Source organism: Castor canadensis, chromosome 19, assembly GCF_047511655.1.
Source record: "Castor canadensis chromosome 19, mCasCan1.hap1v2, whole genome shotgun sequence".
NCBI classification, from domain to species: Eukaryota; Metazoa; Chordata; class Mammalia; order Rodentia; family Castoridae; genus Castor; species Castor canadensis.
The window spans coordinates 29,259,967-29,272,105 of NC_133404.1; the positions used below are offsets into that span (position 1 = coordinate 29,259,967).

The 12,139-nt window shown below is 42.9% G+C and overlaps 1 protein-coding gene across 2 annotated transcripts in view; it reads left to right on the forward strand.

Moving 5' to 3' along the window:
- Positions 1–11,869, forward strand: part of Chsy1 (chondroitin sulfate synthase 1) — a 76,533-nt gene extending 64,664 nt beyond the window's left edge. For both annotated transcript variants that reach the window (XM_020161719.2, XM_074061990.1), the window contains one exon: positions 8,960–11,869. In XM_020161719.2, coding sequence (XP_020017308.1) covers positions 8,960–10,552 — 1,593 coding nt within the window. In that variant the 3' untranslated portion in view covers positions 10,553–11,869. The remainder of the gene's footprint in view (positions 1–8,959) is intronic.
- Positions 11,870–12,139: the final 270 nt, after the last annotated feature.

A 12,139-nucleotide genomic window follows, 5' to 3' on the forward strand; every position in this document is an offset into this window, starting at 1 on the left:
AGACTTTCATGATCCAAATGCTGTTTGAATTTCTAGGTAATTTTGTTGTCATTGTTGGTTTTGGCTTCAGTTTGAACATGATACTAGTTGATAAACGCTGGAATTTAAAATAGCAGTGTTCATGTAGGACTGGGAGTGTGGCTCAAGTGGTAGAGCTTGCTAGCACAAGGCCCTGAATTCAATATCCTAGTACCACCAAAAAGCAAAGTGTTATGTAGACTGAGCAAAACAGCACATCAGGTACTGAAGAAAACAAAAGTCCTGGAAGGAAATGAACCTGTAGGCCTTATTTGACCTGTAGATTTATTTTGGCTTGTATTTCTTTTTTCTTTCCCCCTCACCTCTCTCCTTTCTCCATCCCTCCCTCCCTCTCTTCCAAATTTGAACCAATTGCTAATACTTAAAAGAAAGAGACTGTGCACAAAAGAGCCAGATTCTACCTTCCCTCAGATCTGACTGTACCAGGCCTTTACTACTATGTCTGTGTACCCCTGCTTCACTCCTCTGGCTTATACCCAGCTTGCCCCTGGAAGTTTGCATTTAGTTTCAGTGTTGTTTTGAGTTGTTTTTTGGCAATCCCTTAGGCTAGAGCTTAAATTGTTAAATCACAGGGAGATGTTTTGGGTCAAGTGCTACATTGGTATATGACCCATATTGACTGGAATTAGAACAGAAGGCCATGGGTGTGTGTATAAGTGGAGGCCAGTGAGGACTGGAACCTGGAACTTGTAATGAGTCCTATTTCCAAACTACACCTTGTCAGCAAGCCCAGGATGGGGTGTGAGGTGGCTGCTCCATCTTGTGTCCATCCTGTCTTTCTCCTGCCTGGCTGTTTGGATTCTCACTGCCTTGGCCACAGTACCTTCCGCATGAGTGTTTCTTAAGTATTTGGTACTGCATCTGCATAGAACTTTGTTCACTAGAGGATAGTTCTCCATATATTCATTCCACATCAGACTGCCATGTTTGCTTCTTCATTAAAAAAAGAAAAAGTGTGGAAAACTTAAGTGACTGTCCTGAGATCAGGCATTTGTAGGGTCAGGCATTGGTGAGGTGAGTGGTGGGATTCAAATGTAGCTTTCGGACTGCAGACAAGAGTTTTCCTGCCCTATGGCTGCTAATTATTTAAACACAAATGTTCACTTGCAGAATCTTTGTTTCACCACTTTGCTTACTGTGTTATGTAGAAGCCTTAAATGACTACCAGCAGCTTTTGTTTAACTTTGCCAAGCTCAAGTCCCAATTACTTTGAAATGGGCCAGGCTTCTCTGACAGGTGTTTAGATTTCAGAATTGGAAGCTAACTGCTCAAGGCTCATTCATAGAGTTCTCACTTCTTAACACTACAGTCCTAGTTTAATTCCCATGAAAAGATTTTGTTTTATGAATGGAGCTGTTAAGATACAAAGTACACACTCTTTAAACTTAATTGAATGAAAATTGGCAAAGCCTATGTAAAACTAATTAAGAGAGACCTAGCAGGGACCTGTATAACAACCCTGTGTCCTGAGAACCTGGCAGAGCCCAGCCTATGCTGGTGGTCATGGCCTAACCATTACCAGGCCTCTACTTTTATCTCAGAAGTTCCTGCTTTGGGCAGTAAATGATCTGGAAACCTTATCTGCAGATAGACATATGACAATGTTAATACAAATATTTTAAAATTTGTGACTCTGGCTATTGAACACCAGCAGTTAGGATTTCTTAACCTGTAGGCAATACATATTTTCTTTGAACCAGTTTTCAGGACAAAGCGGGGTATGAAAACAAATTCTGTGCAATGAAACATAAATCCAAAAGAGAAAGTGTAGATCTGGAGGAGTGATCATGTGTGGATGTGGCTGAACTGTAATGCAGACAGTAATGTAAACAGTAATGGGAATAAGGATCTGATGAGAATACAAGGACACTTGCTAATGAAGACCAAGAAGGTGGTGTTAAGAAAGTTAAATGTGGGTAGTTGATGACTTCCCAGCTGGACTAGAAGTTACTGGAGTAGCATGACCTTGACATGAGTCTCTCAGGTTCACTATTGACTGATGCATGGTCCTGGTTCATCTCACAGTGAGAGAGATGGCATCACTGGAGCCCAAGATTATGGAGGTACTTTCTGAAACAAAGATTAAAGACTGTTGGAGCACTGGAACTCAGACCATCAGTGCTACTCTGTACATCTTAGAAAGGCTTCTTCAATTACGGCTTTAAAAAAAAAAAAAAAGCAAGGTCTAACCTTGTAATTATTAAATAATCTGTTTGGACTTGTGTTTTCTTCTCCGGTACTTTTTAACTTTCTGTTTTATAATATTCTAAGTAATATTACAAATTATACATTATTAAAATACTGCGTGATAACAAAAATCTTGTAAATTCTAAATTTGGTACTATTCAAAATGACTTTTTAAGATTTTATTTATTTGTTTTTCTTTTATTCATATGTACGACTTTTTTTTAAGACAGGATATTACTCTGTAGCCCAAGCTGACCTTGAACTTTTGCTCTTCCTGCCTCATCCTTGCAAATACTGGGATTATAGGTTGTTCCACCTTGCCCCATTCAAAATACTCTTTTTTTGGAGGGGGAGCAGTACTGGCATTTGAACCCAAGACTTTTGCTTGCCAAGCAGGCATTCTAGCACTTGAGTCAAGTCTCCCCCCAGCCCTTTTGTCTTTGTTATTTTTCCAATATGGTCTTGATTTTATCCCAGGCTAGCTTCAACCACATCCTGTTTATATTCCCATGTAGTTGGGATGACAGGTGCATGGCACTGTGCCTCACTTTTTATTGGTTGAGATGGGGGTCTCCCAGGCTTTTTGCTCGAACTGTGTTCCTCTTAATCTCTGCATTCTAAGTAGCTAGGATTACAAGCCCTTTTTCTTTTCTTTCTTTTTTGCAGTATCAGGGCTTGAACTCAGGGCCACATGCAAGTGATCTGCTGGAGCCATGGCCCCAGTTGATTTTAGTGTTTTTTAGATAGGGTCTAAAAGAGTTTGGATGAACTCTTAAAAGAGTTGTTTTAGATAGGGTCTAAAAGAGTTTGGATGAACTCTAAAAGAGTTGTTTTTGCCCAGGCCAGCCTCGAACCACAGTCCTCCTAACTGCCTCTGGAGTAACTTGGATTATAGTGTGCACTGTTCAAAATATTCTTTAAAACAAAAAATAACTACACATTTGTTATTCCTGGAGTTATAAAATGCAGTTACGAATTACATATTGTTAACTATTTTTATTTTATAGAAGAATTGGAAGTTTGTTTCTATAGAATGGAACCAGTTAATAGGGATGTGTTGTTACTCAGTGATGGGAGCCTCAGCCTTAGCCACCAGGATTGGGTGGGTAGGAGAACATCAGGGCGTGACTGCAGAGGACGTGTGGCCAGGTCGCAGTCACTAAGGCCTCAGAATGCTTCACCTTCAGGAGACCTTACCTTACAAATTCAAGTTCATCCAAACTCTTAAAATACTAGTAGGGTAAAATCAAGAAATGTTTCTAGTCTTATTTATTAACTTTTATTCTTAAAATTGTTACATTTTCAACTTTCTTCCAGAGAAATAGTTTATTTCTCTTACCAGAAAACTGCTAAATACTTGATTTAGTCTATGATTATACTTCTTAAGGGTTGAGGTGTTCTTCCTATCGAGTCCAGGAAATTGGCTGAACTCAGGAGTTAGAGCTTACCTGGTCAACGGGGTAAGGACAGAGGGAAAGTAAATAGGAAACAGCAGTGTTCAGCTTAGTGACCAATTTGTGTCATAAAGAGTCCACAGCCACAGTGGTTTGGTTTCATCCACAGCTTGCCTTTTTAAATACAGCTGGATGTTCTTAAGGAGAAATAAAAGGCAGGGAAAACCAAAACCATAGCAGAGAAGCTAGAAGCTAATGAAGGTACAAAAAAAAAAAAAAAAAGATAACTTGAGAGGGTTGCAAGTGATTCCAAAATCAAATCTGAATGGCTGAAACACTACAAAGGCTATTAGAGCCCAGAAGCCCTGAGGTGGCTTGATGTGATCAGGTAGGTAAAGAGCAGGCAAGTGAAATGGAGCAAGGGACAGTCTCTGAGCCCCTGGCTGTGGGGCTGGTGGGATGAGGCCAGTGAGACTATACTGGGGCTTCTCCCACCTCTCTTTCAGAAAACAGGTGATTTCTGAATTTCACTTCTAACCTGGTTTTAATAAAATAACTTTTGTTTTGAATTATACTTTATAATCCTTGTTCATAATTTTGAGGGTGATTTGTAACGTATATCACCCCCCAAAATTCTTTGAAATCTGAAAAACATATTTAGTGTCTCCCCTCTTCTCCCATCTCAGCACTCTGAGGTAAAAAGAAAGTAGCTCCCTACTTCTCCCCAAAGCCATCCATAAGGCCTTGTACAAAGCTGAGTGGTTGTTAAATATATACCCTTTGCAGCAGTGCGGACAATGCCAGCCAATCTCAGTCCAGTCTCCAGTGCTCTTCCCTCTCACCCCATCCCATTCACTTCCTTTTGTCTTTGTTTTTTCTTTTTTTTTTTTTTTTGCAGCACAGGGGCTTGAACTCAGGGCCTCACGCTTGCTAGGCAGGAGCTGTGCCACTTGAGCCACTCCACCAGCCCTTACTTCCTTTTGTCTTGCAATAGATGTCTTACTCATTAAAAAAAAAAAAACTGTGTGTGTGTGTCGGAGCGGTGAGGGGGTACTGTGGCTCACATCTGTAATCCTAGCTGTTTGGGCGGCTGAGATGGGAGGAACACAGTTCAGGCCAGCTTGGGCAAAAAGTTTGTGAGATCCCCATCTCAGTGTAAAAAATGCTGGATTTGGTGGCGTGTTCCTGTCATCCCAGTGACAATAAGAAGCCTAAAACTGGAGAATTACCTGGGCAAAAGCAAGACCCTATCTCCAGAATAACCAGAGCAAAGAGGGCCAGAGGTGTGGCTCAAGCAGGAGAGTACCTCCCTCAGCCAAGTGCAAATCCCTGAGTTCAAACCCCAGTACTACCACCTCCCCCAGAAAAAGTTAGCTCCATTAGCTTTCTGGGAAAGAAGATAAGATAATGTTGAGCCCTTGAATAGCTGAAAATATCTCTTTTCTCTCTTCTTCCTGATGGATAATCTAGCTTGGAAGATAATTCTACACTGAGGATCAGTTTCACTTTCCCCACTTTTGAAGGCATTGCTCTTGGTCTGCAGTAGTATCATCCGTGTTGAGTGTCTGACTATTGGTATGTAGCCTCTCCTTTCCTCTTGGAATGGTCTAGATTGTTAACCCCGGTGTCCAGAACTTGCATTCTTCGTGCTGACTATTTGGGGTTTAACCCAGGGATGACCGTGATTTCTGGATCCATCTTTATGGTGCAGTTTTCTCTTCCATGTACGTTCTCTTTCTACAATGACTCTTTTCTGTCTTGTTTTCTGTTTTTCCTATTTCTTGGGGAATTCTCCAATTTTATTTTTATCTTCAAATGCAACTCCCCCCCACACACACACACTTTTTGGGGGTGGTTTTCTATTTTCTGTTTAATTCTAGAAGTTTTTGTGTCTCTTTGTGTGGGTTTCTGTTGCATGGATGCAGTAGCTTCTCTGAGTACACTGTAGTTTTGTTTTTATTGCTGAGGTTTTCTTCTGTTCACTCCATTCTTTGTTTCTACCAGGCTTTATTCTTTTGTTTCTTCTCCATCTTTCCCTATAGGACCCTTTTTCAGTTGTCTAGTGATCCTTGGTTGTTGACCCCTTCAAGAGTAAAGTATTGAGGAACAGGGATCTGGTGAGGTTTTTAAAACGAGCATCTGTTTTAGTGACCCAGTGTTTTGGTCGATACTTCTATTGTTGGAGAACTCCAGATCTGTGGGACTGTTTGTTTGATGCAGAAAAGACTTAGGTTCCTGCTGGGGATGGGGGTGGAGACGTGTATGCTGGGAGGTAGCTGGTAAAGTCTAGGGACTCATTTCCTCCATTGTCAGCCTTACTCACTCCTCCCTAGGTGTTCACATTTATTCTCTGGAGAAACTTAAGCTATGTGCTTTAGCAAGACAGGAACCCCAAAGGAGAGGAAAAGACAGCCTGTAGACAGTGATATTCAGAAATAACTACTGTAAATGATGCGTGTGCAAATGCTGAAATTCTCACTTCTTGTTCTTGGTAATACTAATTTAGTTACAGTGCTTGATAGACAATCCCACATGCATTTCGACAAAATCCCACTGACTAGATGGCAGAGTAACTTTGAATGTCTCTTTGAAGGTGCCAGCTGTCTCTTGCTTCCCACCCACTGCCCACTCCTGCAGTGGTTCCAGAGAGGGTGCTCCCTACTCTCTTGCCAGCAGTCTCCCTTACCCAGCATCTGGCCTTGCCCTGGCCTCTACAGCAGTGTCTTTCCAGGGCTCTCATGGATGCATTGGCTCACTTTTTAGAGCTGGCTTCGTCTTCCTTCACTCACCCTCCATTCCCCAGGATTTAGGGACATCTTGTCTGCTGTGTCTCCTCTTGGTCCATTCTCTTAACCCTTAGGGGTTTATTCCTTTTATATTTCTTTATTCTTTCTAAAGCTGTTTGGGAAGAGAAGAGAGAAAATCATGTGAGTTCTACCAGCATAAGTATACTTTAGCCATAAATCTACAAATTATGTTGTCAGAACACCCATTTTGCTGCTGCGTTAAAAGCCAGGACTGAGGTGCTGCCCAGTTGGGTGGGAGGGAAGAGGGTCTGAGATTCATGAGAGATGGATTGGCAGGATGAGTGGCCTGCTGGGCACCTGCCTCCAGCTGCTCCCACCTAACATTGGAAAGCCAGATTTATGGTTGAGTGTGCTTACATTCTTGGAAATGGGTTGGGGACTTTCAAAATATTATAGTTCTTCACACATTGTCAAAAGCAGATGAAGTGGAAATAATATACAATTAAATGTATATAGGATCTCCACTCTCCCGTCATAGTTACTGTCCTAGTCTCCTGTTTGGGAGCACTTTTACTGATGTTGACTTCCTGTGGGTGAGCTTCCTCACATAGGAAGTGTACTCCAGTAGAGGCTGGGTGGGGTCCTGTGCCCCTGTGAAATGGGAGCATGCTTGGAGGCTCCCGTCACCTTTTGGGCTTACAGATTATGAGATGACTGTTTGTATTGAGATTTTAGCACCTGCATGGGGCTTTTGTAACCTTTTCCTCATGCTCCAGTGCCACCTGGTAGCCTTGTGCTTCACTCAGCAGCTGGCTAGTTGGAAATGGAGCAGTAAAGAAGTTTGGGCAGGAAGTTCATTTGGTGTCTTGTTGTGACACATATAGGGAACAACGTAAAAAGAAAGGCAGGTTGTGATGGTTACTTGAACCTTGCAGCAGGACATTTATAATCAGTTACTCTCTGGCCCAGCCATCCTGGCTTTGAAGGCTCTCATCCAGCCCCAGATCTCTTGGAAGCCTTGTGTCAGAAGCAGAGGTTTCAGGTTCGCTTCCCTGGAGTCAACAGTAGCTTGCAGAATCCCCATGGCTGATGCCCTCTGTGAGCAGTGAGCAAACTGCTTGCTGTATGTTCCGTGCCATGTGCCTGGGCTCTACTGAGCACGTGTGAGAGCCACAATTGATGTCTGTCCTCCTACATTAGTAGGCTACACTTTCCTTTGGAAAAATGTTTTCTTTCTCAATTTTTTTCTGAAAAACAAAGACCTGACCACTTTTTCTGATTGTAAAGTTTCACACTGGTTTCAAAAGATAACTCCATGTTTGTCTTCACATGGGTTGAGGATAATGTGTGAAGCAAAGTCAGAAACAGTAGCACACATTGGAGGGCATTGAAGGTGCAGTCTCATTCGTCTTCTCATGCCAGACCACACAGGGTCGAGGGGGGAGGAGTCAGCAGCATCAGAGTCACGGATCCAGTGCGCGGAGCCTGGCACCCTGATGGTGGGCTTTAGCTCCCTCTTTTCTTCCAAGCTGTTCTGTAGTAGTATTCCCCTTCTTACCTTGTTGACTTCGCTTATTAGTGACTCACAGTATTGTGCAGAAAAAGGATGTGAGATGTAGCTAATCTATGGTTTTGTTATTGTAACTGCAGTGGCTGGGGAGGGGAGTAAAAAACGTGACTGTCCAAAGGCAAACAAACTAGCCAGCCCAAATCCACATGATCATATGCAGATACATTACTTAATAATGTCAGTAAAACAAAACTGAACCACAAAGGGTGGGGGAAGGGGGAATACAAGACTGACTTCCTGGTACCAACTTCAAGTGTTACTTTTACTAGAAATTTTTTGTAGTATTTTATTCTTCATTCCAGAAGGCTCTGTTAACATTTGTCATTTCCTTACCTGAAGAATTTAGCCTATTCCCTTCCTAACTTGAAGGGCCTGGGTTTACTGCTGACTCTCAAACATCTCTTCACCCAAAACCTGTGCCTTGGGATAGAAGGAGAAGTTGGCAGAAGTGAATGCCATAGGTCCCAGGCCCTTCCCACTTAACCAGCATTTTTTGAGTCCCATAGCCCTAGCCCCTGTGTGGCTGCTGGAAACCCTGTGCTAAGCAGGCAGGCAGGCAGGCAAAGGGAGGCTTTCAGATCACACTGCTGATGTAGAGCAGTGTCCTTCCAATGCAGATCTCACTGCTTCCACTGCTTTCCTCCTCTTAAGTTCCATGCAAGCAGTGCTAGTCCTTTGTCAAGCTGTGTGCTTAGAGTTGTCTCGGCTCCATCTGGAGGAAGTTTATTCCTCTGGACAGGTAGCTGCAGGGCTCCCCATACTGGTCTTCATCCAGGGACAGTTGGCCAACTCTGCTAATTGAAGATGTCTTGCCTCTTTAGGCAGTTAATGCTTACTAGCTTCTCATCTCACTGCAGTGCTATTGGCTGGGCTTTGCTAGGGCCCTTTCTGTGCTGTGGCCCATCTGGGAAAAATTCTAATTCTTAGATTTGTCTTTAGAGTTAGCAGGTATATGAGGAGCTGTTAAGACTGAAGGGACACTTTCATGCAATACTAAAGTAGTAATCTTCTTCCCCTAACAGATGCAGCAGCTTTTTTATGAGAATTATGAACAGAACAAGAAGGGGTACATTAGAGATCTCCATAACAGTAAAATTCACCGAGCCATCACATTGCACCCCAACAAAAACCCACCTTACCAGTACAGGCTTCACAGCTACATGCTGAGTCGCAAGATCGCCGAGCTGCGCCACCGCACAATCCAGCTCCACCGAGAAATCGTCCTGATGAGCAAGTATAGCAACACAGAGATCCACAAGGAAGACCTGCAGCTGGGAATCCCCCCTTCCTTCATGCGGTTTCAGGCCCGCCAGCGAGAGGAGATTCTGGAATGGGAGTTTCTGACAGGGAAATACCTGTATTCAGCCATCGAAGGCCAGCCTCCCCGGAGAGGGATGGACTCAGCACAGAGGGAAGCCTTGGATGACATTGTCATGCAGGTGATGGAGATGATCAACGCCAACGCCAAGACCCGAGGACGCATCATCGACTTCAAGGAGATCCAGTATGGCTACCGCCGAGTGAACCCCATGTACGGGGCAGAGTACATACTGGACCTGCTGCTCCTGTACAAGAAGCACAAAGGGAAGAAGATGACAGTCCCCGTGCGCAGGCATGCCTACCTGCAGCAGACCTTCAGCAAGATCCAGTTCGTGGAACATGAGGAGCTGGACGCACAGGAGCTGGCCAACAGAATCAACCAGGACTCTGGATCCCTGTCCTTTCTCTCTAATTCCCTGAAGAAGCTTGTTCCCTTCCAGCTCCCGGGGTCCAAGAATGAGCACAAAGAGCCCAAAGACAAAAAGATCAACATTCTGATTCCTTTGTCTGGACGTTTTGATATGTTTGTGAGATTCATGGGGAACTTCGAGAAGACCTGTCTCATTCCCAACCAGAACGTCAAGCTCGTAGTGCTGCTTTTCAATTCTGACTCCAACCCAGATAAGGCCAAACAAGTTGAACTGATGCGAGATTACCGCGTTAAGTATCCGAAAGCCGACATGCAGATTTTGCCGGTGTCTGGAGAGTTTTCAAGAGCTCTGGCCCTCGAAGTAGGCTCCTCCCAGTTTAATAATGAGTCTTTGCTCTTCTTCTGTGACGTTGACCTCGTGTTCACTCCGGAATTCCTGCAACGGTGTCGAGCAAACACAGTTTTGGGCCAACAAACCTATTTCCCAATCATCTTCAGCCAGTATGATCCAAAGATTGTTTATAGTGGGAAAGCTCCCAGTGACAACCATTTTGCCTTTACTCAAAAAACTGGCTTCTGGAGAAACTATGGGTTTGGCATTACTTGTATTTATAAGGGAGATCTTGTCCGAGCAGGCGGCTTTGATGTCTCCATCCAGGGCTGGGGCCTGGAGGATGTGGATCTCTTCAACAAGGTCGTCCAGGCGGGTTTGAAGACATTCAGGAGCCAGGAGGTAGGCGTAGTCCACGTGCACCACCCTGTCTTCTGTGACCCCAATCTGGATCCCAAACAGTACAAAATGTGCCTAGGGTCCAAGGCGTCGACCTACGGGTCCACACAGCAGCTGGCTGAGATGTGGCTGGAGAAAAACGATCCAAGCTACAGTAAAAGCAGCAATAATAACGGCTCCACACAGACAGCCTGATGTCCAGCTCTGCTGGACATGACATTTTAATTACCTAATTTATTTTTCAAAAATTTTTTGTATGACCAGTTTTTGAAGTCCATACAAGGATATATTTTCCAAGTGGTTTTCTTACATAGGACTCCTTTAAGATTGAGCTTTTTGAACAAAAATGTGATCAATGTTTGCCTTTGAACACATCTTGCTGATGTAGCAGACCTGCTTAGTTCTGACTTGAAACATACCTGATGAACAAAACTGTTTTTGCTGTTTTGTTTTTTACATTTCTTTTCCAGACCCTACAGTCCTATGGCAGAGAACGTGAACATTCCGACAAAGTATTATTGTGACAAAACACTGTAACTCTGGTCAATGTTCTGTTGTGACTGCTAACCTTGCACAAATTCTACCTTTTGTCTTTTGTCTTTTTTTTTTTTCACAAGTTTTTTTGTAAGCCATCTCAAGTTTCAGTTATAAGTTAAGGAAATGTGATAATAGCTGTAATCATCGTCTTCAGGACAGCTTTCCCCAAATTGTGCCCCACCCATGGTGGTCGAGTAGGAATTTGGAGCAGGGGAGTGAGGAGAGCACAGTGAAAGCTGGGGTCATTCCTGTTGTAATTCCTTTGGTCTAAACGGTCCTGACTTAACCTCCAACAAGGAATTGGCATTTTCTTTCTTCCTGACCCGTCTCATTAGAGGGGACAACATTAATATTTAGAATGACAAAGAAGATTGTTGTAATAATTCGAATGTATGCAAGCTAAACTAAGAAACAAAAACAACCGATGAAAACGTTGTGGGGACGCATTGGGCTTTGTTTACTTCATCATGTCTGTGTTATGTTGGTGGAGATGGTTACTTCATTTTTAATTACTGTTTTGTTTTATCCTTTGTATCTGAGATACCTTTAATTTATTTAATATCCATTGTTTAGAGCTCTGCCATTTCTTGAGTACCTCTTAGTCATTAGTATTTATGTGTACCAGAGTGTGGTTACTATGTCTTATTTGCAGTAAACTGATCTCCAAAGATTTCCTTTGAAAACACTTTTCCCCTTCTTAATTTTTACATTCCTGTTTTACTAAATGTTAAGTGTTCTTGGACAATTTTGGTGCTCACATGTTTTGGGGACAAAGTGAAATGAATCTGTCATTACACCACAATGCTTGTTTTCAACTCACAGATCAAATGTGCCTTAATAATTTTTTTTCATTTAGGTTTCAAACAGTTGATAGACTTGCCATTTTAAATACACATTGTTGGAGATCTGCTTATTTGTAAATAGCCTATTGCTCATTTGGAAAAATAAACCAGTGGACAATATTTTTCTACTGTACTTTTCAGACCCATTTTGTCTCATTTCTGTTTCAGCTAAAGAATTGTATTAACATTTGGAGAGTAAAAACTTAAACATGAACTCGTAAAGTTTTTCAAGTTAATTGAGGGAAATATTTCATGGACTGCAGTTTGGGAATGAAATGAACTGGTTTTCCTCTTTCTCATCAGCCTGCTGACTCCAGAAACAGACCAGATCCAGGCCCTTGTGTAGTACAAGCACCCCTTCCTGGGCCACCCCTGGGGTCATATTTTAACAGAGCCCCATGCA